This window comes from Onychostoma macrolepis, chromosome 21, assembly GCF_012432095.1.
Source record: "Onychostoma macrolepis isolate SWU-2019 chromosome 21, ASM1243209v1, whole genome shotgun sequence".
NCBI lineage: Eukaryota > Metazoa > Chordata > Actinopteri > Cypriniformes > Cyprinidae > Onychostoma > Onychostoma macrolepis.
The window spans coordinates 25037858-25065817 of NC_081175.1; the positions used below are offsets into that span (position 1 = coordinate 25037858).

At 36.9% G+C, this 27960-nt stretch overlaps 1 protein-coding gene across 2 annotated transcripts in view; it reads right to left on the reverse strand.

The window, feature by feature from the left end:
* olfm1b (olfactomedin 1b) overlaps positions 1-27960 on the reverse strand; it is a 33037-nt gene that overhangs the window by 1893 nt on the left and 3184 nt on the right. Inside the window, exons 1-5 of one of the 2 annotated variants that reach the window (XM_058758912.1) lie at positions 16574-17082; positions 15292-15441; positions 14350-14505; positions 11272-11491; positions 6578-6684 (exon numbers count right to left, since the gene is read on the reverse strand). In XM_058758912.1, the coding sequence (XP_058614895.1) occupies positions 6578-6684; positions 11272-11491; positions 14350-14505; positions 15292-15441; positions 16574-16723 (783 nt within the window). In that variant the 5' untranslated portion in view covers positions 16724-17082. Of the gene's footprint in view, positions 1-6577; positions 6685-11271; positions 11492-14349; positions 14506-15291; positions 15442-16573; positions 17083-27960 lie in introns of those variants that run through there. The other variant, XM_058758913.1, reaches the window with a different exon arrangement.

Consider the following 27960-nt stretch of genomic DNA (forward strand, 5'->3'; position numbering starts at 1 on the left):
ATTGAGTTAATGAGACACATCCCTATAGCACGAGTATTTTGAGCAGATGTGCATTAGTTTTCATCTAGAGGATGTCGTTTTTAGCATTTGCTCAACTAGAGTATGTCTGCCGAAACATTCCCTGTCGGATGTCTGCGCAACAGGCAGCAGATGTTTGTCAGAATGTATTGAACGCGATCTTTTTAAGATGTTCATCAGGGTTGTGCACCATTTTTAAATGAGAGGCAGCAAACAGGAATTTCAATTGAAATTCAGATTTATGTTGAATCTTGAATCTTGGCTTTACAAAGTCTTATTTGAAAATTTTGTAGCTCAAAAAACCTTGAAGTGTGTAAGTGGATGGATGGATGGACGGACGGATTGATGGACAGATTGAGGGACGGTTGGATGGATGGATGGACGGACAGACGGACGGACAGATGGATGGATGGATTAATAGAAGAATAGATAGGCTGATGGGTGAGCGGATGGATAGACAGACAGACGGACGGAAGGACAGATGGTCAGAATTGTGGCTTGACATTCACAGAATCAAAACTCGAGAACAGAAGGTTAAACTACAGACTCATCCTTTCAGCGATCAATGGAAGTAGGTCAAGTTGTTCTTTATTTTGTCTGTGCTTGCATTAGATTTTTTTGTTCTGGCATGAATTTGCCAGCACAGCAGGACGTGTTCAGCGAGGTCTTAATTAAATTCCAGACTGAAGGTGTCCATCCTTCCCTGGCTGTGGCAGAACGCAGGCGGTGAAAACTGACAGCCAGGAAGTTGCTGTGTGCCAGGCATTACGAACCCTATGGGGATAATTCCAGATCATTCCGGATAAAAGCGACTCTCCATGGAGATTTCCCAGCATGGCTGGGGCTTCTGTCTCTTGGTGTGCGAATGGAAAGGTAGAGCAGTCACGCATATGGAATATTCCAGAGCCTCGCGGCCCAGCGGGACGTCTGTGTGCTCTCTTATAGGAGGCACGATGCAGTAAACAACATCTACTATATATATCAACATACAAACTCGCTCTTTCTGCATGTTTGAACATACTGCACAACCTTTATCTCTTTTGAAACCCACAGTTGTTCACTGTAAGGCTGTAGCAATAACACTTGATTAGATTTCGTTGTGTTTTAACAGCATTTTTCAAAATATAAACTGTTCCAAAGCAGCTTTACACAGTAGTTTGGTAATACTCTCAGTGTGTGAGTCCTGGGCAGAAGTGGCAACTAATAAAATCCCCAAAAGTAGAAGGATGTGCCAAGAATCAGCTAAGGGAGCTCATCCTTTGGCCAACACCGAAATAACACCATAAAACATTTTTTCCCCCCAAACAGATGTTTTTTGAGCCAGGATCTGGTCAGCTTTCCATGTAAAACCTGGCTGTTGTTTAAATGTTGTTTAAAGAAGTCTCTTATGCTCACATTTATTTGCTAAAAAAAAAATAGTAATACTGTGAAATATTATTTTAATTTAAAATAAGTGTTTTCTTTTTAAATATATTTTAAAATGTTGTTTATTCCTGTGATGCAAAGCTGAATTTTTAGCATCATTACTCCAGTCTTAAGTGTCACATGATCCTCATTCTATTATCATTAATGTTGAAAACAGTTGTGCTTCTTCATATTTTTGTGGAAAATGTACTTTTTTCCATAATTCTTTGATGCAGTGTTATTTTAGTATCACTGAGATACTATTGAATCAGGTTTGATTTCTATATTTTTCATTTTAAGTTTAGTAATAGTTTTATTAATCTAGTTGTGTTTTTCTCATTTTTAGTATTTTTTATTTTTTTTTGTCAATCTAGTTTTTATTAATTCATTTTTTGTTTTATTATTTTAGTTTATCAAGTTAAACTAAATAAAAATGAGAAATATTGGCTTGGCAACTAGCTGAAATCATTTTTAAATATATTTTCTTTTATTTAATTTAACATTTATTTTATAAGTAACATGTTTTTTAATGGTTTTAATTTTAGTTTCTGTTTTAGTTAACTACAATAACCCTGCTTTAATGAATAGAAAGATCAAAAGTATAGCATTTATTTGAAATAGAAATCATTATACATGTCTATACTGTCACCTTTGATCAAATTAATGACTGAAAATATAAATTTATTAGGCACCCCAATTTTATAATAAACAATACAAAAAAATGGATATTCATTATGAGATCTGAAATGTGATGTTTATATGCAAATAAGTTGCTTTAGTGAGTCAGATGTCAATCATTATATGCTAATAAAACTCCTTTGCAGAGACGAGTGTGTAAAACACGGTAAATAATCCTCTCTGATACATGCAGAATAAATATGATTTTATCCTGTGCGATTTGGATGCCTTTTTGTTGATTTGTAAAGCTACTGGTAGCATTGCCAATTTAATTTCTGTATGCATTACCTTCAGGCCACAAAATACCTTTATGGCCAGAAGTTGGAAATCAAATAGGAAAAAGATCAGAATATAGAACGCAGCATTAATATTTGACCATATTCTGGTCGGTCACAGGGTGTTTGTTCGGCTTTAACTTAACACTCATGCAGAGCTTGAATGCTGCTCCATCTCTGCTTGGTATCTCTGACAGCAACACGCTGCTCTGCCAAAGCTTTTTATCTTTGAAGAGCCAAAAACCGCTCTGAGATATTGCTTATTGTTCACACCCCCCCACACACACACACACACACACACACGTCTCTCTCTCTCCATGCTCTGTCTGTCTCACACATACAGCCTACGGTCTCATCAATCTTTGAGAAGAAAGAGCCTCCAACCCAAAGTGTGAGAAAAACAGAATAAGAGGGAGGGGGAAGCACTAAAACCGGGTCTGTGGGTGTGAATGAAGGTAATATGTTCACCAGCCTGATTTATAATTGCTCTGCTGCGTTTATGGGGTTTGGAGGGACTAGCTTGCGCAAGGCATCACTTTAATGGCTTTTTGTGCTCGTAATTGTGTATTTTGAGGTGAATGTGTCTTGTTTCTAAATCAGAGGTCTAGTATGAGTGTTTGCAATGGGATCTAATATTTTTTGGTTTTGTATTGGAGTAGCTATGTGTTGTTCTTTTGTATTTTCCAGTCTGCTGTACACTGTACAATTGGTGGTTGGTGATCATTGATTTTTTTTAATTTTTTTATTGTAAATAAAACAAAGATTATTGGAATGCATTGTACGTGAAAATACAATTTTAGCCTATCTACTTCAACATTTTACGTTTAATTGAATGGAACACATGAAGTTTTGCCATTTTTTGATAATTATTTTTGGAATTTACTAGCAATTTGTGAGTAAAACCTTTATCACTAATTGTTTTTTTGTTTTGTTTTTTTCAGTGTACCATTTATATAATTCTTTGCCAAATGTAATAAGAGCTAAACTACATTATGAATATAGCCACATCATTGCTATACTCATAATATAAGAAAAATTCAAGAAAAATGATAAGGACACAAAATGTCTTTAAATTGTTATTTTATAAAGTAAATTCATTTAAGTGCCCTTCTTTTCGGGGATGCACAATATATCGGTACCAATTATCGGATAATATTCATTTATTTTTTAATTATATATATTTTTTTGTACATATTTAATATTTAATTGTACATGGTAATTTTCCCTATGTTTACTTTTAGGTTATTTTTGATTATCTAATTTTGGAAGAAAAAAAACCTAATAATTGTTAAATGCAGTCTTCATTAAATCTAATATAATTTCAAATAGCACATTTTTTGATGCCTAAATTCATTTATACAAAAAAAAAAAAAAATAAATAAAAAATTTCAGTATCAGCTATATATAGTAATAATGGTTCATTTTTGATGAAATTTTGGTGCATGAAGATCTAAGAATTCAACTTTATTTATATACAGTAGTGCTTTACAGCTTCACAGTAATAGACAAGAAAATACCAGAATTAATGATGCAAACGTCATCAAATATGAGACAAATTCAAATTCTGTTGTAAAGCAGCTCCACTGAAGACAATATTGTCGTTATTCAGCTCAGGTCAGTGTTGATTCATTTCAGTTCGATAAGTCTCTTGATTCCAATTTGATTCAGCTATAAAGCAGCTGACAATACTGTCATTATTCAGCTCAATTCACTTTTTAAGTTTTGTTCTCATCAGTGAGAACTGGAAAGCTGCTTGCTGAGAAACTTCTCACAAACGCAGCAGTTAAAGCATATGCAGCTCTGGGATGCCAACCGCTAATTGCCAATTTGTCATTTAGCCACACTTTAATGCAAAGCTGCGTGCAGGACATTTATTACAGGAACAGTCGCTTGCAACCTGGGGTTAAGATCCTGGCCACGGATGCAGTGCTGATGCCTCATAGATCAACCCGTGTGGGTTCGATACTATAACGTTTGGTAACCGGCCCAGATCTTTAACCACAACGACATGCAATCCTACAGATAAATAGGTCAAATGTTATAGCACACTTCTGCTCTACCATACAACATCCCCACAAACCCTCTTCACACTCTCACAAATGTCTGAGAAATGATTAGGCTAAGAATCAGCTTATACACACGGGCTACCAGGAACGTCTCACACTCATTTCCAGCTGCCTTCATTCATCCTCCACAGTCTGCTGTTTCTTAACCTCCACCCGTTATCACAAGCCCCTCGGCGGCCTCCATTATGAGCCCCGCTGGAGCACTTCACATCTGGACGAGTGGAAAATTATTTGGCCTCGCTCATTTTTCCCTCGTGCCACTCTGAGTCTTAGTGACCTGACTTCAACTCCGTGAATGTCCAACTTTGCAAACGAATTGCTGTTTTGGACTGGATCCTTGTGTAAGTGATTCATAAACTGTTTATAAATGTGACCCTGGAGCACAAAACCAGTCTTAAGTCGCTGGGGTATATTTGTAGCAATAGCCAAAAATACATTGTAAGGGTCAAAATGATCAATTTTTCTTTTATGCCAAAAATCATTAGGATATTAAGTAAAGATCATGTTCCATGAAGATATTTTGTAAAGTTCTTACCGTAAATATATAAAAACTTAATTGTTGATTAGTAATATGCATTGCTAAGAACTTCATTTGGACAACTTTAAAGGTGATTTTCTCAATATTTAGATTTTTTTTTGCACCCTCAGATTCCAGATTTTCAAATAGTCGTATCTCGGCCAAATATTGTACGATCCTAACAAACCATACATCAATGGAAATCTTATTTATTCAGCTTTCATATGATGTATAAATCTCAATTTCGAAAAATTGACACTTAAGACTGGTTTTGTGGTTTTGTGGTCCAGGGTCACAAATGTGTTTGAAATGATAAACTGTAAAAGCAAACTCACAAACAAATTATTGCAAACTTTTTTGATTCTTTTGTTCCAGTGGACTCTCAAACTGTTTGTAAATGTTGTTTGAATTAGAAATAATGTAAAAGTAAACTTGCAAACAAAAGGTTCTTACGAATAGTTTTTTTGATTCTTTCATTCCAAGTCATTCACAAACTGTTCATAAATGTTGAATGAATAATAAACCGCATAAAAAGTGAACTCACAAATGAGTGAGTTTAAAAAATAAAATAAATGTCTCTGTAAATGTTGTTGGAAATTAAGTAAACTCGCAAATGAATGGTTATGAACTGATTCTCACAAATTAATGTTTATTGCGAACTGGTTCTTGTTCTAGTGGACTCACAAACTGTTTGTAAATGTTGTTTGAATGATAAATAATAATAATAAAGCAACCAATTCATCTGCCACACAGTGATCGTGTGTTTTAGCAGATCCTGATGATGGAATAAATATTTAGATGATGAATTTTTTGAAATGGCATAAGGACAAAGAACTTCATTGTGCGTGTTAACTTTTCTCTGTGTACGAATATAGGACGTAATTTTCCTCAAGCATGTATATTTGCATTTGTGTATGACGGCTCAGCCTTGAGGTTTGTTTTTCTTATGGTTATAAAGCAACATGGTTATAAAGCGGTTGCCGGCAGCTATGTGCTTGTGGGTTTTTACTGCCGGCATAAAATAACCAGCTATCCTCCACGACCTGCATGTTAATGAATCTCAGAAATGAATCCTGTTTGTCCTACAAAAGGAATTTACTGTTATTCAAATACTAAGAAATGCAGAAATACAAGGAATGCACATTAAACTGATCAAAAGTGACAGTCGTGACATTTAAAATACTATTTTGAATAAATGTTGTTCTGATGTTGAATCTTTAAAAAATGGTTTCCATAAAAATATCAAGTAGCATAACTGTTTTAAACATTGACAATCATAAGAAATGTTTCTTGAGCAGCAAATCAGCAAATTAGAATGATTTCTGAAGGATCATGTGACACTAAAGACAGAAAATTCAGCTTTGCATCACAGGAATAAATTACATTTTACAATATATTTAAATAGAAAACAGTTATTTAAAAATTGAAATAATATTTCACAATATTAGTGATTTTACTGTGTTTTTGGTCAAATAAATGCAGCCTTGGTGATCAAAAGAGACTTCCTTTGACATGACACTCCATTTCCCCAAACGCTTGAATGGTAATGTATGTCTGATTACATGTGTATATATATTTAAAATTGTGAAATATGTATATGTTTTTGCGTTTACACTCACCCTAGTGTCTCCTTCAGGAGCGAGAGGGTCCGTCATCCAGGATCCGAATCGAGACCCGGATGTTTTAATAGTGATTGCATCACTAATGCCGGTCAGCTTACCACACGCTGCAGGATGCACAACACACACATTTAATTACACACACGTATATATAATTGCACTCACACACACACACTTTCTTACGAGAAGCCTATTGTCACACAGACAAGTTTAATGAGTTTAGAGATTTAATGCTGTAATGTTATGATGAGTCTGATTCAGTCATAATTACTGTGGTAATCTTATATCTTGGTGTGAAGGTCATGATTAAATGACTTTAATTGAGTCACACTGAGCTTCATTATGAGTTTTCATGACGCAGAGAGAGAGAAAAAGTCTTCACTGATAATACAGGGAAACATACGAATGTTTTTCATGTGTGTGACAGGGAGAGAGAATATAATAAACGGATAAATCGTAAGATAAATATTAAAAATTATGGTTTTTGACATCCTGTGGTGATAGTGAGTAATAACCGTGGTGTGTGTGTATTTTCCTGCTCGGCCTCACCCATTCAACACACACACACACACACACACACACACACACACACACGCTTGAGATTAACACACTGAGCTGTAATCTGTTGTCTGGAGGGAGATACAGGACTAAATTATTACGCTACTATCTTTAGACTAAAGCCCTGATTCTCTCACACTGCAGACACACATCTGCAGAAAAAACACACAACCTTCTCACACAATGTAATGAAGCAATGTATGAGATTACAGTTTCATTATTGTCAAAATACACTGTAAAAATGATTTTCGAAGTATTAGAATGTTTTACAAGAGAATAGGATTTAAGTCTTTCTACTTCTATTTCATGTTTATTTCAGTGTTACTTGCTGTTTCTTTTTCATTATATGTGACCCTGGACCACAAAACCAGTCTTAAGTCGCTGGGGTATATTTTTTAGCAATAGCCAAAAATACACTGTATGGGTCAAAATTATCCATTTTTCTTTTATGCCAAAAATCATTAGGATATTAAGTAAAGATCATGTTCCATGAAGATATTTAGTGAATTTCCTAACGCAAATATATAAAAACTTAATTTTTGATCAGTAATATGCATTGCTAAGAACTTTATTTGGACAACTTTAAAGGTGATTTTCTCTATATTTTGATTTTTTTTTTTTTTTGCACCCTCAGATTCCAGATTTTCAAATAGTTGTATCTCAGCCAAATATTGTCCGATCCTAACAAACCATACATCAATGGAAAGCTTATTTATTAATCTTTCATCTTTCTTTAAAACTCAATTTCGAAAAAAATAACACTTATGACTGGTTTTGTGGTCCTGGGTCACATTTACTATCAATTTTTGAGGGAAAATTGTTTGTAGACCGTACAGGAAACAAACATGAATTTCACGTGTGAGCACATGTGAGAACATGTTAAATTCATGTGTTCTTGTTTAATCTCATATGATCATATCAAAATGGCATTGGAGGATTTATGTTTGAAATAGTGAACTACATTTTTACGTTTCTGATGAAAATGTGATTTTTGCTGTAAATCTGATGGCTTAGAACAGTAATAGTACTGCATCTTTCCTTGACAAAGCACAAACTCATTCAGGTCACATGTGGGATGAAATGTGCATGGGAATATTTGAGATCCATATGGTTTTCCTGTAAATGTTTCATATCATCAGAAGCGACGCACATGGATGAAGCTCAAGTGTGTGTGTGAAGGAGAGATCAATCAGTTGTTTTAAAGCCGTATTGATCGTACAGTGAAACTGGCCCAGATTTCTCTTCCAGAAACTCAGCGTGAAGGAGAAAGAAAGATGATACACACCAGAGAAAAGATTCTGGTGTGTATGTGTGCATGGATGCTGGGAAATGGAGGCTGTGATGGTGAATGCATAATTTTACTCTCTTATAGCTCAGGAGACTTGAACTGAGTTCTCAGTAATGCTTCATTTAAGTGTCAGCTACATCTCAGATGTTTCTGCTAAAATAAAAACAGACCTCAATGAAAGATTAGTTGACATACAGTAAGAGTACAGAGCTGTAAAATGAATGTGGAGAGCAGCTCAGAACATTTGAGCTTAGTAGAAATGGGTGAAAAATATTGAATACTCAATATTTTTTGATTACAGACGTTTGGTCAAATCACACTGTTTGAGATGTTGAGATCTCCTCTGAAAACTCCAGAAGAGACGCTGGAGAATACTGGGCTCATCTGAAACATTCGAGATGTAAGCAGACGTTTCCAGTTGCTCTCCATTTCATCGAGAAGAAACGGTGAATTTGAAGAGATCTTGTTTAAAATTTGTCTTCATCATTGGGAAACAGCAGACAACGTGTTTGAGAAATCAGATTAGAGTGAATCAGAGACAGGCGAGTTTAGATTCTGATTTTGACTTCATTTCTCTTATAATCAGTGCCTTAATTTGTACCCGATTTTTATAAATCGCTCTTTAGTTTGCTCTTAAAAATAAAGGTTCCAAAAAAGTTTGTATGTAGTTATGTCAGAAGAACCCGTTTCCTTTTAGTGAACTTTTCCGTTTTTCTTAGTGTGAAAAACTGTTTCCATTATAAAGAACCTGAAATAGAAAGGTTCCATTGATGTTAAAGGTTCTTAATGGAACCATGGATGCCAATAAAGGTTTGTTTAGGTAACACTTCAGAATACTGTTCCATCATTAATGAATAACCCAATCTAGTGACTACTAGTAGCTAACAAGAAACTCTGATTAATGAATTAGTAAGTGATGTTAGTCGAATGTGGTAGTTCACTAGCTAATCAGTAACTATTAGTTTTTCATACCTCCCTAAGAACTACTGCACTGTAAAAAGTGATAAGTTGACTTAACCTGTTGCCTTAAAATTAAGTAAATAATAATAATTTTAAAAAAAAGTTAAGTGAACTTGACAATTCACTTCACTTTTTTTTTTTTTTAATTATATCATTTATTTAAAATTTTTAAGGCAACGGGTTTCCTCAATTTTTTTTAAGTTAAGTCAACGTATCACTTTTTACAGTGTGTATACAGGTTCATAATTAAAAGGTCATGGTAACCCCCTTAATGTCTCAAGCGTTACCAAATTCTTCAGAAGGAATTACTAAAATCATGATAATTCCTCACTAATTACTGAAATCATTGTAAGCTTTTGAGGGTTTTGTAAAGTATTGGATAGTAGTTATTCAGGTGTTACTACATCCTTCTAAAGGAATTACAATTTTTTGGATCAGTATTCTAAAGTGAAGATCGCAATAACTCTCTAGTAATTACTGAAGTCATTGTAACCATTGTAAAGGTTTTTGTAAGGTTTTGTTTATAAATTCATTTTTCTTCACTTTAGAATACTGATCTACGTAATTAGTAGTTCCTTTAGAAGGATTTGATTATACTTGAGTCATTACTCGTGGGTTACCATGATCTTCATTTTAGAATTAATTATTCATTATGCATAATTCACATTAATTATGAACCTGTATACAGTAGTTCCTAGGAATTCTCCAGGATATATGAAACAAATAGTAGTTATTGATTAGCTAATAGTGAACTACCAGTTTCAACTGAGTGCTACTACTTACTAAATCATTAATCAGAGTTTCTTGTTTGGTAATGGTAGTTACTATGTTAATAGTGCATTAGTCATTTGTTCCTGTGTTCAATTCATTAACGATGGACCAGTATTCTAAAGTGTTACCTTTGTTTGTTTTTATGTGCTTTTGAAAACCATCATGTGTGCTTTAGAGAACAGAGGAGCCAAAACACTGATCTTAAGAACCTATAATGTGACAAGAACTTTTTTTAATCTCCAAAGAACCCCACAGAACATCTGGAACTGGACCAAATAGTTCTTGTTCGGAAAGTTCTTTTAACCTGAGATGCTGCTAAGAACGCTGCTGGAAGTAATTAACGCTGCACCCTTGATTAACCATCAGATGTTTGTGACACATGGCGGCTCATACCCATGACTTTTTTTGGCTATTACGTTAGGAAGGTATATTTGTGACACATGTTTAGTCTGTGAGTAGCTAAATCAGACAAAGTTGTTGTCCTGTCTCAGCAATGTCCTCTCAGAAAAAATGATTCATAAATTAAGTAAATACTGCTTGTTTTAATTCTAAAATGATAGCTTTTCTTAAATTAATACTACAAGTTTGGTACAAACATGTGGCATAATTTTAATTGCCACAAAAATAATTTGGGGAAAAAAATAAAATTGAGGTTACAACAAGACGCATACAATGGAAGTTAACGGGGCCAATTTCAATTTCTGGAGTATTTACAGTAAGATTATCATTTTATAAAATTAGTTCTGTTAAAATGTGCATTGTTTTAACTGTAAAGGTGTTTAAATGATAATTTTACACTTTTTAAACTTTTTCTACACTGTTGTTAATTCTAATATATTTCTAGTATATGTTAATTTATGTAATTTAATGTTTTATTGTATTTTTTCTTTGTGCAGAAAGTCAAAAAAGCATTTCACTGCACGTCAAATGTATGGTTATGCTCAGGGCCGTCCTTTGGCCGGTGCAACTGGTGCGGTCGATTTTGTGGAGATCAACATAATACCACAAATTGAGCTGATTTTATACTGTACCTGGAATTCAAATGATGTTGAGACAGTATAATGTCTTGGCTAAACTTTGTTGAGAAAGATAAACACGTATTTGTTGTGTGTCTTACCGAGCTTCTGCATGCACGCGCGTAGCCGCTCCTCGAGACTAACCACGCGGGAGTGCAGGTCGTCGTAGTCGTAGGCTCCCATCTCCTGCTGGAGGAGGTTGAGGCTGGACGTCAAGTTCTGCACCTCCTCCTTAAACTGCTGAACCAGCCGCGCGTCCGCTTTGTACTCCTCCAGTACAGGGATCAGCGGACGCAGCTCCGCCATTTTTGCCTTTATGGCCTGTAAGTATGTAACGTGAAAACATTGGAAAGTCTTGCCTACTGTACGTTCTGAAACCTGCCTGAACCCTTGCTGCCTATGCTAATTTGAACAATCTAGGTGTTGAACACTGTTGTGTATAGTGTGTTTGTTCATCTCGACACTCTTAAAATAAACGTTTCAAATGGGTTTTACAGCCATTGGGGTCTTATAGAAAACCATATCTGCCTCAAAGTATGTGGACATCTAAACACCACACCAATGTGCTTCAATTTCAAAACCATTGGCATTTACGACGAGTTGAGACCCATTCACACCAAGGATAAAACTATAATGATAAAGATATGGTTCTCAATTTAAAAGAATGGCGGAGTCCACACCACTTTTATAATAATAACAGCACAACTGAACAATGTCTTTGGAGACACTTACAGAATGATTTTTCCAGCTGATGAACGATAAAAATATTGACAGCCAATCAGAATTCACCTGACTTTAAAGAGGCAAGCGGACAACAAAACTGCAGTGTGCTTGTAATAAACAAAGTTGTCTTGCGTCTGTGTGGACGCTAATCGTTATAGTCGTCTACAACTTGCTTCTATAACAGTTTTTACTCTTCTGGGGAAGTTTTTCTAGATGCTGAAACAAGGATGCAGAGATCTGCTCCTGAGCATCAGTGAGGTCAGGAATCGATGTTGGATGATTGAAAAAGGTTGCAAAGGTCTTCTATGTTCAGGTCTGGGTTTTGTGCAGGTCAGTCCAGTTTTTCCCCACCAGACGACTGGATAAACCATTTTTTATGAACTTCGCTAGTGCAAAAAAGTTCCGTTCTACTTTAAATGCTTGTTTACCCTTGTGAAAAAGAAGTGTGCTTTTTGTATAGAATTGAATTAATTGTATTGAATGTGCACTTAAAATCAGTCATTCTTTATGGTTGTACTTTGAAGAAATGCACTTATTTCAATGTGTTGACTAACATACTAAAGTGCATGTAAAGTACTTGATTATAATTTTAACTATAGTGTGTTATTCAATGTTCACGTAGAATTCATTCTACGTTTAGAGTTAATATTTTTTGTAAAAGTACTAAATCACAATTTCATCATTACAAAGGACCAATAAACAATGATTTTAATTGACCATAAATGCTTGTCTGCACATTCAGCAGTACACTTTAACCATATTTCAGACAATTTAAATTTGAATATAACATTGAACTTAAGTCCTAAAATCACTCTAATTGCATTTAATATAAATGTAAACTAATACAGTTTCATTTAATTGTAAATAACATGCAATTACTGCAAGTTTCTGAAAATATTACATTCAGTTCACACTTGAGTGTATTCTTAAGTAAATTATGTGTACTTATTTTTCACAAGGTAAAGAGACTGTTTTGGGCGTAGTCTTGATTTTATACATCTTTAAGTGATGTTGTAGAGGAAAATTGTTTAACGTTAATGTGTCCACATACTTTTGGCCATGTAGTGTATGTACCAATGCTTAAAAAAATCCACTTTTGTAACAAATGATGCTAATATCAAGAACTTCAAATGTAATACAAACTTAAATTTGCATATAGCACCTCAGGAACCATGAGAAATGGTTTTTAATAAGAGGATTCTTTGCTGAAGTGCTTTAATAAACCAATAAAAACGTTTATTTTTAGCAGTTTGTGTGTGTGTGTGTGTGTGTGTGTGTGTGTGTGTGTGTGCGTGCGCTTGTAGAGCCAGTGAGAGACCAGAGGCCAAGTTGCAGTAAAACTACTCATATCCGTATAAAACTTATATATCTACAAACATTTATCGACGAAATCAAGCGCTCTGAACACGGTAAACAATTGGGAAAAGACTTTATTAGTTGTCGTTTAGAATGCAACAGCAGAAAGGGACACATGCTGAAATTACAACTCACATACAACAATGTGATGTTAAGATTAAATTCTTTACTTCAAAAACGCATATTACTTCAAAAACCAAAGACTCATAGTGACAAATAATAAGAGTAATAATAATATTAAAAAAAAAAAAAATTTAAGCAATACTAGCAAAGATGAGAATAATTATGGTGGTAATAGTAATAATAATAGCAATATAGCAATGAAACTAAATAAAACGTAACAATTCTTTAGAGTAGCATGCAGGAGGAGATCTGATTGGTGGTTGGATAAGGGAGGGGGAGAAGTGTTTCTTACAGCTAATGTCGAATAGAATATGAGAATCGTGACATAAACAGCGTGACTGACGCCCACTTCAGCCAATCGTGGGTTAGACCTGCCTCTTCTGGCCTCTGGCTCTCCTATCATGTCTTTATAGTTAGCCCTGCAAGCAAGAAACAACACACTCAGCACAGGGAGCTAACTCACTAACCTAGCTAACACATTCACGTGCTCTCACAGTCACACACGCACATCTCATGCACTCGCACACTCACACTTGTGTTACAAAGTGCAAACAAAATTACAGTCCATGCATGTGTCACGTAGTATAGTGTGTCATGGAATGCTTTGATTGGTACATTATAGAAAAATCGAAATGTGCAGATCCTATATTTATTTTTAATATTTAATATTTTTTATTTTATTTCATTTTTATATTTTAGTTTTTTATTCTGTTATTATTTTTTATAATTTTTTATTTAATAATTACTATTTAATTTAGAATTTTTTGTTCGGAAATGTAAAAATGTAAAAATGCAAATATTGATAATAAAGTTCACTAATTGTTTGGATCGAATCAGACAGGTCTGCATATTTCGCAAGCATCACACAAGCATTTATAGGTGTGCATGCAATCTGCAGTGTTTGTGTATGAAAGTGTGGAACGATGTGTGCATTCGTGTCAAATATGTGCACTGCTTGCATTTAATTGTGTGTTTACCTTGTATTGCTTGGCGATGTTTTGTTTGTGGTTCTCCTCCACCTGTCTGAATTTGGTCTCCAGGCCACGGAGTTGATCTTCCATCTTCACAACGTACTGCAGGTCCCTCTGGGTCCGCTGGTCCAATACTTGGATTGATTGCGTCATATTTTGCACCTAAAAACACACACACAAGTACCAGAGAGAAAGTGGTTTTGTAAGTAAACACATTTCATATAATTCTTCTTCTTATATGTGTATTATGTGTATATATATATATAAGAAGAATATATATTTTCTCTCTCTATCTATCTCTATCTATCTATATCTCTCTCTCTCTCTATATATATATATATATATATATATACACACACACACAGAATATTGAGTTTATTTTTTAGTTTAGAATTTCATGGTAGATTTTTCTTTAATTTATTACATTTGCTATATATTATTAAGTATATACATTTAAATTAAATATTAAAATAAATGTAAAATGGTAAAAATATATAATAATAGAATATTATATATATATTTAATTTGTTATAACTACATATTTTACCAGATATTAAGTTTATTTATTTTCTTCCACTAAACTTAAAATGATCTGATTTTGAAGAAACGTCTAAATATATCAATATATAACGAATCTAGTGACCTTCAGCAAACTAGCGAGTTCTGCAGCTATTCCATGTCTGCTAATGATTTGATGTGTTCGAGGAGTTGCATCATTGTCTTTCTGAGGAAAGGCTGTTTGCCTTTGTGCCAGCCGTGTTCCAGAGGAACTCATTAACTCTGTGTGTTTGTATGCGAATAATATTGTTGTTAGGCTCATGCCTCTAGGTCACGTTCATCTCTGGAGGAAAGCTCTGGTTGTCATAGATTCTGTGTCTGTGGCAACTTTAGGTAGGTAACATGATGCCCAAGGGCAAACCAATAGGGCATTATGGGTCGGGAGGTCACCTTCTCCAGTAGCTGGCGGAGTTGTTTGGTGCGGGCATCTCTTGAGCACATGGTCTGCTGAGGTGCGACGACCGTACACACACACCTGCCCTCGCTGTCCTGAGCCGAGCTGTACACCTGCCAGGATTCCTCTGGGTTAGCGGGTAAAACCTGACAACGAGAAATATTACAACATCTAAACTTAATAGTTTCATTTATAATCCCAGACTTATTGGCATTGCAAACACATGACACAAGATTACGCAAAATCCCATCTGCTCGTGCCACATCAGACCACGCCCACTTCCCCACCCTCCAATCAAAACGCAGCGGCTTTACATCAGTCTCATTCATGCGCACAGTTCTGTAGTCTATTTGACTGACAGCTGTTAGAGAGAGGCGATCTATCCTGCTCAGCTGTGTCATTCTTCAACTGCTGTAGAGTTACAGATCCAATCACAGTCTGTCTGGAGTTGGTGAGCGTGAGGGACAGATGGAGGATTGATGAACATCCGCTGATGCAGGTCTGGAGAATCCTAAATCTCCACACCAGTGGAATATTACAACACTACAGATTCGGTCTGCTTTGCAGTCTTTTCATGTTATCTTCCATTTTTAATCTGGCCCGTGGTAAACCCCATAGATTTTTGCTAATATTCAAAGTCATATTAATATTAAAATTGTCCATGAAAGAGCTACACAGCTGCGTTACATCTACAGTGTATTTGATGATGAAGTCTATTTGTTCCATTCTTTATTCTATACTTTAACATAAGAATGTGCTCAAAACACGTTCTTGCGTTCGAAAGAATGCTAGGGACTCGAGACGTGTTAAAACGCTATTTTATGTCTGTGTCTTAGTCCTCTTTGCTTCTTTCAGTAAAATCACGGAAAAAAATGCTCCTGATATCTATTGACTTATTGCAGCAATTTTGGTTTATTCAAATAAAATAATAAAAAAGTTGTATTAGAGCTAATTAGAACGCGAAAACATTACGAACTGTAATATGAATGAGCTGAGCGTTCGAAATTCCATGACATCACAACCAGCAGGTCCGTGAACGCCACTTTTTGAAACGGAGAAAGCGCAAGGAGGCGTGCACACACGTTCCTGCATTGGAGAATTTTAAAGAAAGAAAGGAACAGAATGCAAAACAATGAACATTTGTATACAAAAAGCGCTTTAAATGTTGGAAAACGGGAATAGCGACGCGCTGCTATAGTGTACAATATTTTTACATGTTAAAGGCTTAGTATTTGAACTTTTCGTTTGAATTTTCAGGGGAAATAACCCGAGACTTACTCCTATACTCCGGTCGGGATAGCCGCCCTGCGCCGCGGTCAGTTTGGTGGTGTTGAGCCCCACTAGTGATGGCAGTGTCTGGGACATCCAGTTGGTGATCATTGCCATGGTGCTGAGCACCACACCGATCTTCAGCAAAGGCACCGACATCTCTGCGCAATGACCCAAACTCTCATTCTACACAAGCCACCGGGAAACCGTAACGGCGAGCATCGTTGCCCGTGAGCGCCTCGTGCATCACCATCATCCGCATCATCTCCTCTGACGGTCCCGGTTCGGACGGTCTCACGGTGCTCATCTTGATGTATGCCAGTGATTTAATGGAGTCCGGTGTTGTTAAAGTGATCAAAACTGAGCGGTTGTGACCTTCGTCTCCTCGCGCTGCTCCCGTCTGGTGTCTTTTGCGTTATCCGTGCCTCTTTTGTGTGCGTTCACGCCCTTATTGGTCCGCCTTCCCCACGCAAGTGAATTACTCAGGATGGATTACAACTGCACACACCGACTGCTCTCCGTGGATGAGAAAGGAGGCGGCGCCACGCGTTCCTATATAAGGGAACGCGTGAACGCGTCAGGAGCTCCTCTGCGCTTACGAGACGCGCCACCGGGGATATGCACTTGGCAACGGATCGCGTTAATGGCCCGATATTGTCATAGCCACGCGCCCGGGACGGTTGTAAACCGAGCATCCCAATATCACGCCCCAGTCCGGGTCAATGCGAGTGAAGCGATCACATTTCTCCCGCGGGCCCTTTCTTACTGTTGCTCTATTGTAAGCATTTTTAAATGTCAACACTGTGCAAATTACAAAAACACTTTAAGGGGCGTCAAATTTTCGGTCAGTAATTTTCGCGGCAAATTCTCCTGAGGTTTTTTTCGTGCAACCAAAGTTTTCTCTTTGGCGCCAAACAGTTAACAGTCTATGAAGACGTTTTAAACAAAACATTTGAGCTTTTTGTGATTAAAATTGTAATATGTGAATCTATAATAAGGTTAAAAGGTCAGTTTTATAGTTTTCCTTTTCTATTATGAAGAAAAAAAACCGCAAGCAGCGTACTGTTGCTATGGATACCGCTTCAGGCAAACGCGACTTGGTGTTTTCTGACTTGTAATGCCACTTGTTGTTACTGAAACGTTGTTTGACTTTAAATACACAAAGCTAAAGGGTTATTTTAACAAGCACCCTGTCATAAATTACTTATATCAGTGTTTTTTTATTTTTATTCCAGAAATAGTACCATTAGAGGACTCACAAGATGTGTCAAGAGGACATACTACTCATATAAGCGCCTGTGAAATAAATGGAAACATAAGTGCCATATTTGCTTGGAATCTCTTTATTGCAACATTATGTAAATATCTGACATGCACATGTGTAGATGGATTATATATAAGAGAGTCCCGGAAAGGACCCGCCCTGCATTCATCCTACACATTCAGTGCCGTATTAGTGCATTAATTCAGTTAGCATTAGAATGACTCGTGCGCCCCCGTGTTGTGATCGGGGGTACTGTGATGCAATTACACCCGACCACTACCTGGCACTATGACAGAATGAGTAGTGCAGTCTCATGCATCACTTGTTTAACACCTATTATTCACAGACCTAGACATGTCAGTGAGTAGTCGTGACACAGTAAGAGGTGCAAAACACGTCATAGTTAGATGTGCATGAATCGTGATACCAAAAATAAGATATAAATATACTGGGGAAAACCAGGACTATGTGTCACACTTCTTAGCCCAGTGAATATTTCTCAGGGAATGTTTATTATTGTGTTTTTTTAAAGACAATTTTTGTAGAAGTTCAGGCTGCATAAAAGTTTTTAATAATTATACTCTTATTGCCCAGGGAGAAATAGATACAGTTAATTTTGTACATTTAACTTTGTCCCCTGCACTCAGGCATTTTGTCACACTACATGAGATAAGTTGTCACAATGGGAACCTGCTTTTTTAAACTGATTTGAGAATATTGTTTACAGTAGTACAGTAGTAGAAGTATGAAACAAGTTTTGCTGAATAAGGAAATCAAGTTTAAATATACAGAATGTACAGTATGTGACAATATTCCCCAAAATTTAATGTAGCAGGTGTGTGTTCCCCCTAAAAAAAGAGAATGGAACCCTATAAATGAACCAGATTTTAAGTCCAAAATAACTTTTTTGGGGGCATAAATATGTCAAAGGTATGGCACTTTACGTAGACTGACCTTTGAGTGAGAGAGAAACAGGCTGAGAGATATTCGGGGAGTGTCAGGCATCCAGTTGTGTCTCTGTCAGCATATCCAACCTCACTTTAATAAAACATCACACAGAAAACATCTAAAACACTGAATCTAGGGCAGATATTCTTTCCGGGCCTGTCACTGTCTATTACATACACATGCACACACACTTTTTGGTTTGCTTGTGGATCCACAATGATCCGATCTTTCTGTACTGGCCTTAAAGGACCGGTTCTGCCATCATTTACTCATCCTCATGTCCTTAGAAACCTGTATGATTTCGGGTGTCCCGTAGAGCACAAAAATGATTTATAACAGAATGTCTAAGTTGTTCTTTTCCTTACAGTGTAAGTGAATGGTGACCACAGCTGTCAGTCAAGTTTGAAATGTTAAGACTGAAATTTCAGGCTGTTCCTCTCACAAAGCTATGGTGTGACTTGAAATTTAATGCACAACTTGGAAATAACTACTTTTTTAAAGGAATGGTTCACCCAAAATAAGAATTAGCTGAAAATCTACCCTCAGGCCAAGATAAGTTTGTTTCTTCATTAGCATAGATATGGAGATCTTTAGCATTACATCACTTGCTCACTGGAGTGGTGTGGATTGTGATATTTTTATCAGTCGTTTGCACTCTCATTCTGACGGCACCCATTCACTGCAGAGGATTCGCTGGTGAGCAAGTGATGCAATGCTACATTTCTCCTAATTTATTGACGAAACAAACTCATTTACATTGTGGATTGCCTGAGGGTGAGTACCTTTTTGGCAAATTCTCATTTGTTGATATATTCCTTTAATGTGTTTTCCCTAATTTTTACAGTTCAACTGGAAGTGAGCAGCTCAGTCATTCTGATAAACGTCTCCTTTGGTGCTCCATGGAAAAAATCAGAGATTGGACCAACATGAGGGTGAGTAAATGATGAATTTTTAGGTAAACTGTCCCTTTAAATATCTTCTGAACATGTCATCCCTATAGGTAACATGGTTACCATCCTGCACTATGGTTGCGTTTTCATGTGGGAGGAGATGGAGAGAGACATAAAAGAAAGATGGAGTGAATGAATGATAGAGCCATAGAAATAGAAGGTCACTTCAGCACAAATCACTCTGGGCTTGGATTTGTTTGGCCTTGAGATCCCTCAGCGTGTGTGCCAGTGAACAATGCAACTTGAATCACATTGGCTTGTTTTTATTTCAGAGATTAATGAGTAACATATCAGCGCACATGGTAGGACTGTGTTTTGCATAAAAATAGTGCAGCACAGACTTTTAGAACGCTCTCAATGTTGGGCTGACCTTGTGTCACGGCCTCGGACTTGTAAGCGGCAAAAAGACGCTTATCTACAAATTAGTGCCCTTGGGAGGTTGCTTTTCATTTTTGATGGAACATTTGGTCTCGTTAGTTCTCTCTAAACTCTCTGAACTTGACCGTGTTAATTAAATACTTCTTTCAAACCTAGATTTCTTTCTGGCTTTTGATAAAAGCTAACAATTTTTTAATTAAAATGCTGTGCTAAATAATACTTTTCAATAAAGCAGTTTTTGGCTAATGAATCAAACAATCAAACTTAATGCCAAATGTCTATGCTGATTAATTTATGCAACACCAGGAACTTAACTGAGTTTATTAGCTTTTTCTCTATACACATTAACACTAGAATAAAAATCTAGTTTTTTCATGGAGTTAAGACAGCAAATTAAAAATGAAGCTTGAATTGTGGTAAATTAAGCTGCAAAACTGATCAACTAATCAACATTCAACCTCAACCATTGAGGATAAAGCTAAACCTTAAAGGGATTTTTAAACATTGTCATCATGTACTCACCCTCATGTTGTTATTTTTTATTTATTTATTTATTTTTTTAAGATTGACAGCATCTGCTAACATTTAGTTTCATTGGAAATGAGCAGCATGAACATTCTGCTAAACATCTACTTTTGTGTTCAACAGAAGAAATTCAATCATATGGGGTTGGAGCGACATGAAGGTAAATACATTTTTTTTTTCATCAATGAACAGCTTCTTTAATCTATGGAAATCTTTTTCTGCCACTGAATAAAAAATTTGATTTTTGTATCTCGCAATTCTGACTTGTTTTCTTGCTATTTTGATTCTATAACACACAATTGTAAGAAAAGTTTTTATTCTCATTATTGGGATTTATAACATGCATTTGCAACTTTATATCCTACAATTCTGACTTTATAACTGAACTGCATGTTTATATCCTGCAATTTTGAGAGAAAAAAAAAGTCAGAATTGTGAAATGTAAACTTGCAATTGTGAGTTATAAAGTCCAATACTGCGAAAAAATGATTATATTCTTAAAATTGTGAGTTTATAACTCGCAACTGCATGTTATAGAGTCAGAATTGTGACATATAAACTTTTTTCTGGTGCTCGCCCTCATGTTATTTTTCTTTTGTCATTTTAAAGCTTGACAGCATCCGTTGACGTTCAGTTTCTGCTTTTGTGTCCAATAAATGACATGAGGGTGAGTATATAATTTTTTTATTTGTGGGTTTCTTTAATTTCTTTAAAACAGCTTCTTTAATTCTGTACAAACACATGGATTAGTTTTACAAAAGCGCTGATCTGTTTGGTCAGGTGCATATTGCTATTAATTCTAAAACAAGATATGCAGTAAATGTCTGATATGAATGTTTTATAGCTGCGTTCTTTAAGGCAACAGCGATCAATTTTACTTTCATCAATGTGAGAGCAGCAAAACCGTAATCTCGAGCTGGGATTCCCTTTAACACTGTTCTTTCTGCTTTTTATCATCTTTTAATAATTCATGTGTAGGCTGTGCGATTTCTGCAGCCCCCAGCAAAACGATAATATCCTGGAGATCAGGAGCGATGGATGACGATTGGTTCAGAATGTACCAGCAGAAACCATCTGAGCTGTTGGACAGAAGGAGACTGTGGCAGCAGTAACTCATCTGTAATGGTCTACTGTAAAGCCTTCAGCTTGAGGCTGAGTGTAAAAAAAACAGTCCAACACGATATGAGTGATTTATCAATCGGTCTGTGCTGGAGACCTCCCCAATGATTCTGCAGTGTGGAGAGGAAGAAGTAAAGTCCATGTTTTTAGAAGTTTTCTTCTGCAGAACTTCAAATGGTCTGCCTCGTGGTGCCCGTGGTACTGCAGAGGTGTTTGGAACGGAGCCCTGCTGTTTGAACACTTACTCTCCCCTACCCCTGCGCCTCCTCCTCTGCCTCTCCAAGCAGCCTGTTCTTCCTGCTGTTTTCAGTGTTAGTTTACAGAATATCCGTCGGCAGCTGAAATACTACTGGTTCAAACATAGCGATTTATTTTGTGATTTAGGAAAATTTTGTTTTATATCTTGGTAAAGGGAAGGAGAGAAATGTGTGTTTGTGTGTGAACAGATGGTAGATTTTTACATTTCCTTGAAGAAAATGAGTGGTGCTTGGCTGTGCAAATTTCACAGGCGAGTTTCAAGGGTGTTTTGGGTGGTTGCCAGGGTGGTATAATGGTACTAAAGTGTACTTTAGTACCAAGCCAGTTGCTATGCAGTTGCTAGGGTGTTCTGATTATTTGCCAGGGCCTTTGCTATGATTCTAAAGCGTACTTAGTGATGTTAGCGTGTTTTGTTGGTTGTTGGTATTTGGTTGCTTGGGTGTTCTGGGTGGTTACCAGGGTGTTGCTATGCTACTGAAGTGTGCTTTAGCACTATGTCAGTTGCTATACAATTGTTAGGGTGTTCTGAGTACTTGGCAGGAACATTGCTATGATTCTAAATATACTTAGTGATTGTTAATGCATTGCTAGGATTTTGTTGGTTGTTCGTATGTTAGGATTTGGTTGCTAGGGTGTTCTGAAAGGTTGCCAGGGCGTTGCTATGCTACTAAAGTGTGTTTAGCGATTTTATGGTGCTTTGCAGTTGCTAAGGTGTTTTGAATAGTTGTTTGTGTGTTGCAGTTTGGTTGATAAGGTGTTTTGGGTAGTTGCCAGGGTGTTGCTATCCTACTAAAGTCTGCTTAGTAATTTTGTTGTTTTGCAGTTGCTAGAGTGGTTTGAAAATTTGTTTGTGTGTTGCAGTTGGATTGCTAGGGTGTTTTGAGTTGCTATGCGATTCAAGTGTACTTTTGTGCTAAATAGATTGCTGTACAGTTGCTAAGATGTTCTAAGTGGTTGCCAGGGCTGTTGATATGATTCTAAAGCGTACTTTGTGATGTTTGTGTTGCTCGGGAGTTTTGAACAGTTGTTTGTATTTTGGTATTTGTTCGTTAGGGTGTTCGTGGTGGTTGCCAGGGCATTGCTATGCTGTTAAAATGTTTTTAGTGATTGTGTGTTGCTTTGCAGTTGCTAGGCTGTTTTGAATAGTTGTTTGTGAGTTGAAATTTGATTGCCAGGGAGTTTTGGGTGGTTCCCCGAGTGTTGCTATGCTCCTCTGGTATACTTAGTGAATGATAGTGTTGCTAGGGTGGTCTGAATGGTTGTTAAGAGTGTAATTTGTTAGTATTTGCTAAGCATCAGCTTGCTAAGCTGCTAAGTGTACTTTAGCGATTGTTAATGTTTTGCTATGTAGCTTCTAGGGTGTTCTGAATAGTTCTTAGTATGTTGCCTTTTGGCTGCGTTGCTGTTTAGGCTGTTTACTGATATATTAAATGTATTGATGATATGGTTGCTAATATTTTCTCACTCGCTAAGGTTTCTGGGTAGTTTCTTAGTGGCTGGACAACAGTGGCTGTGCCGGTTTGACTTTGGTCATCCACCACATTGGCCAAGATTAAAACTGCCTGACCTATAGTCTCTATAATATCCTAGTCACTGGTTATCATATTTCTGATTGTTAAAAAGTAACAACACACCTTTTCAAATCATTCACTGTCCTTAACACAGAAGGGACAGTCAGTGTGTCTCTGCATCCTCCTGCTGTCTGTCTCTTTCTTTACAAAACAGTAAACACACACACTTGCCCTTTCACAATTCAGATGCTACAGAATTATATGATGGACAACACAAGTATAAAGATTGAGCGCATGCTGATGATAGATCTGTCTTGCTATCGATTGGAGATTTCAACAAACTTGTGTGCATATGATTTATGGGTTGTTAGAGAGAAACAATGAGTGTCACTGCTGGTGAAATGCCATCATATAAACAACAGCTTGTGTTTCCTTTTAAACGCACACACACGCTTTCCTTTTATCTCCCTTTCATACTCAAAACCAGACACAATCGATTAAAGGCAGAGCCATTACTAATATGATAATTCTTCTCATCCACAGGCTAGATTATTCTCTTCTGTGAGAGCGTAGTGATGACCTTTATCTCCATGAAGGTGATAAGACCATAGAAGACACATATCTGTACCGTGGTAATCAAGAACTAATCTTATTCATTCTATAGCTGGAGGAGAAAGAGACATTATCCTCTCTCTTGCTCTCTCCCTCTCTCTCTCTCTCTCTCTCTCTCTCTCTCGTTAATGGAAGGTTGAATGGATTCTACATTTGGACTTGGGCTACATACTGAAATACGATTAGGACATTAACACAAATTGAAAAGACAGCATAAGCATCACTGGGAACAGAAGCATCATGCCAACTGAAACTAAACATGCACGTGTCATCAGAATTATTAGCTAAGTGTTAAATACAGCTTTATGTAATGTATATATAATTTATTTTAATCAAGATTCTTTTAAATGAATTCCAATTAAAAAAAATTTTTATTATATATATATATATATATATATATACAGTATATACAGTATCTCACAGAAGTGAGTACACCCCTCATATTTTTGTAAATATTTTATCATATCTTTTCATGTGACAACACTGAAGAAATGACACTTTGCTACAATGTAAAGTAGTGAGTGTACAGCTTGTATAACAGTGTAAACTCAACACACAGCCATTAATGTCTAAACCGTTGGCCACGAAAGTGAGTACACCCCTAAGTGAAAATGTCCAAATTGAGCCCAAAGTGTCAATATTTTGTGTGGCCACCATTATTTTCCAGCATTGCCTTAACCCTCTTGGGCATGGAGTTCACCAGAGCTTCACAGGTTGCCACTGGAGTCCTCTTCCACTCCTCCATGACGACATCACAGAGCTGGTGGATGTTAGAGACCTTGCGCTCCTCCACCTTCTGTCTGAGGATGCCCCACAGATGCTCACTAGGTCTGGAGACACGCTTGGCCAGTCCATCACCTTTACCCTCAGCTTCTTTAGCAAGGCAGTGGTCGTCTTGGAGGTGTGTTAGGGGTCGTTATCATGTTGGAATACTGCCCTGCGGCCCAGTCTCCGAAGGGAGGGGATTATGCTCTGCTTCAGTATGTCACAGTACATGTTGGCATTCATGGTTCCCTCAATGAACTGTAGCTCCCCAGTGCCGGCAGCACTCATGCAGCCCCAGACCATGACACTCCCACCACCATACCTGACTGTAGGCAAGACACACTTGTCTTTGTACTCCTCACCTGGTTGCCGCCACACACGCTTGACACCATCTGAACCAAATAAGTTTATCTGTGGTCTCATCAGATCACAGGACATGGTTCCAGTAATCCATGTCCTTAGTCTGATTGACTTCAGCAAACTGTTTGCGGGCTTTCTTGTGCATCATCTTTAGAAGAGGCTTCCTTCTGGGAAGACTGCCATGCAGACCAATTTGATGCAGTGTGCGGCGTATGGTCTGAGCACTGACAGGCTGACCCCCCACCCCTTCAACCTCTGCAGCAATGCTGGCAGCACTCATACGTCTATTTCCCAAACACAACCGCTCAGTTTCAGGATCTTGGCAATCTTCTTATAGCCTACACCATCTTTATGTAGAGCAACAATTATATTTTTCAGATCCTCAGAGAGTTCTTTGCCATGAGGTGCCATGTTGAACTTCCAGTGACCAGTATAAGAGTGAGAGCGATAACACCAAATTTAACACACCTGCTCCCCATTCACACCTGAGACCTTGTAACACTAACGAGTCACATGATACCGGGGAGAGAAAATGGCTAATTGGGCCCAATTTGGACATTTTCACTTAGGGGTGTACTCACTTTTGTGGCCGGCGGTTTAGACATTAATGGCTGTGTGTTGAGTTATTTTGAGGGGACAGCAAATTTACACTGTTATACAAGCTGTACACTCACTAATGTGAGTGTCATTTCTTCAGTGTTGTCACATGAAAAGATATAATAAAATATTTACAAAAATGTGAGGGGTGTACTCACTTCTGTGAGATACTGTATGTGTGTATATATATATATATATATATATATATATATAAAATATATTATGCAAATACAAATATATAAATATTACTAAAAGTAAAAAACAAACAAACAGGTGCACCTGTTGCACATCATTTACTTCTGTCATTCAATTTAGTTGTGATTTTGTGTGGTTTGGAGACTGTGAAATCATCTGACGATTGTAGTTTTCTTTCCTGTGTTAACTTTTTCCATTGAAAACAGGACATTTGGACGGGACATATCTGACATACAAATAAAGAGCTACCCATTTATTAGAAATGAGGACAATTCTTTGGTCTTATGTCTCCTAGGACTTTAAGTGGTGCATGATGCTCCTGGCTAGGAAGAGCTGATGCTCATCTCTATCCTGCATATGTCTGAAAGTGCCTGTCAAACAAACTCAAATCAGTGGTGCTTTGCATGATCACACAGTCAAGTCATCTTGTGTAATCTGACCAACTCAATGCTTTAATACAGTAGTTTTAGATCTATTAGGCCCTCTAGAAAAACTGCTGGATGGATCAATTTAAATCCAATCGATGGTTGGCGCATAACTTGGACAGGGGAAATATTTTGTTCCAGCTTGCATTCTGACCTAAATTATGTTACTGATTTTCAAATGAGATCAGTTTAGACCTCATTCTGTCAAACTGTTTCAGGTTGGGAACTAGTTGATAATGAGTGGGTGAAATGATGGAGGTGTTTAGCAAATCTGTAGTATGAGATCCATCAGCTGTTCTGTGGGTGGTGTTATGGGCTTTTTTTCTTAGTGGTGTTCAGTAAGTGGTGTTTCCATTAAGGAGATGTTTTGTGGGTTGTGTTTAGTAGGTGTACTTCTTGAGCTTTTGAGTTTTGGTTCAGCTGCTGTAAGCGGTTTTAAGCTTTGTGTGTGTTTAGGGGTGTTCTGTGATGAGTATTTACATTTTAAGAGATGTTTTGTGGATGTTGTTTTTTGAACGTGGTGTTATGGTGTGTTTTGTACACTCTATAAATAAAGGTTTTTAATAGTTTTTTTCTTCTCAACTTGATAAGAAAAAACACTTGATACACTCTTAAAAATAAAGATTCCAAAAGCGTGTTTTTGCAGTAATGCCATAGAAGAACCATTTTTTCAGTCTTAGTGTGAGGAGCGTTTTAAAAATCTAGAGAACCTTTTTCCACTGTTATGAACCCTTTGTGGAATGTAAAGGTTCCATGGATGTTTAAGATTCTTCATGGAACCATCAATTCCAATAAAGTGCATTTGTTTTTGTGTAGTTTTCTTGAGTTCTTATCTTTCACTCTTAAAAAAAGTTCCAAATGGTTTTTCTTTTTGTCGTGATGCCATAGAAGAACCAATTTTGGTTCCCCCAAGAACCTTTCAGTAATAATTTCTTAAAATAACCTTTTTTTCTTGGTGTGAAGGACATTTTAGTGATCTATAGACAATAGGGATCTATAGGGATAGGCAACGTCAGTCCTAGAGTGCCGATGTCCTGCAAAGTTTAGCTCCAACCCTGAAAAAAAACTCACCTGCCTGTAGCCCTAGTAATTCTGAAGACCTTGATTAGCTTGTTCAGGTGTGTTTGATTAGGGTTGGAGCTAAACTCTGCAGGACAGCGGCACTCCAGGACCGATGTTGCCTATCCCTGATCTAAAGAAATTTTTTTTTTTTGCAATGGAAATGTTCCATGGAAGTAAAAGTTTCTTCATGGAACCATCAATGCCAATAAAGAACCTTTATTTTTAAGAAGAACCATTTTGATTCCCCAAAGGATCTTTCAGTGAACAGTTCCGTTGTCAGAACCATTTTCTTAGAATTGATCCATGAAGGTTCTTCAAGGAACCATAGATGTCAATAAAGAGCGTGGGAGTGGGAGCAAGAGAGTGTTCTTTGGAAGATACTGAATTCGCATCATACATATTCAAGATAAGTGCTTTGGTTCATGAT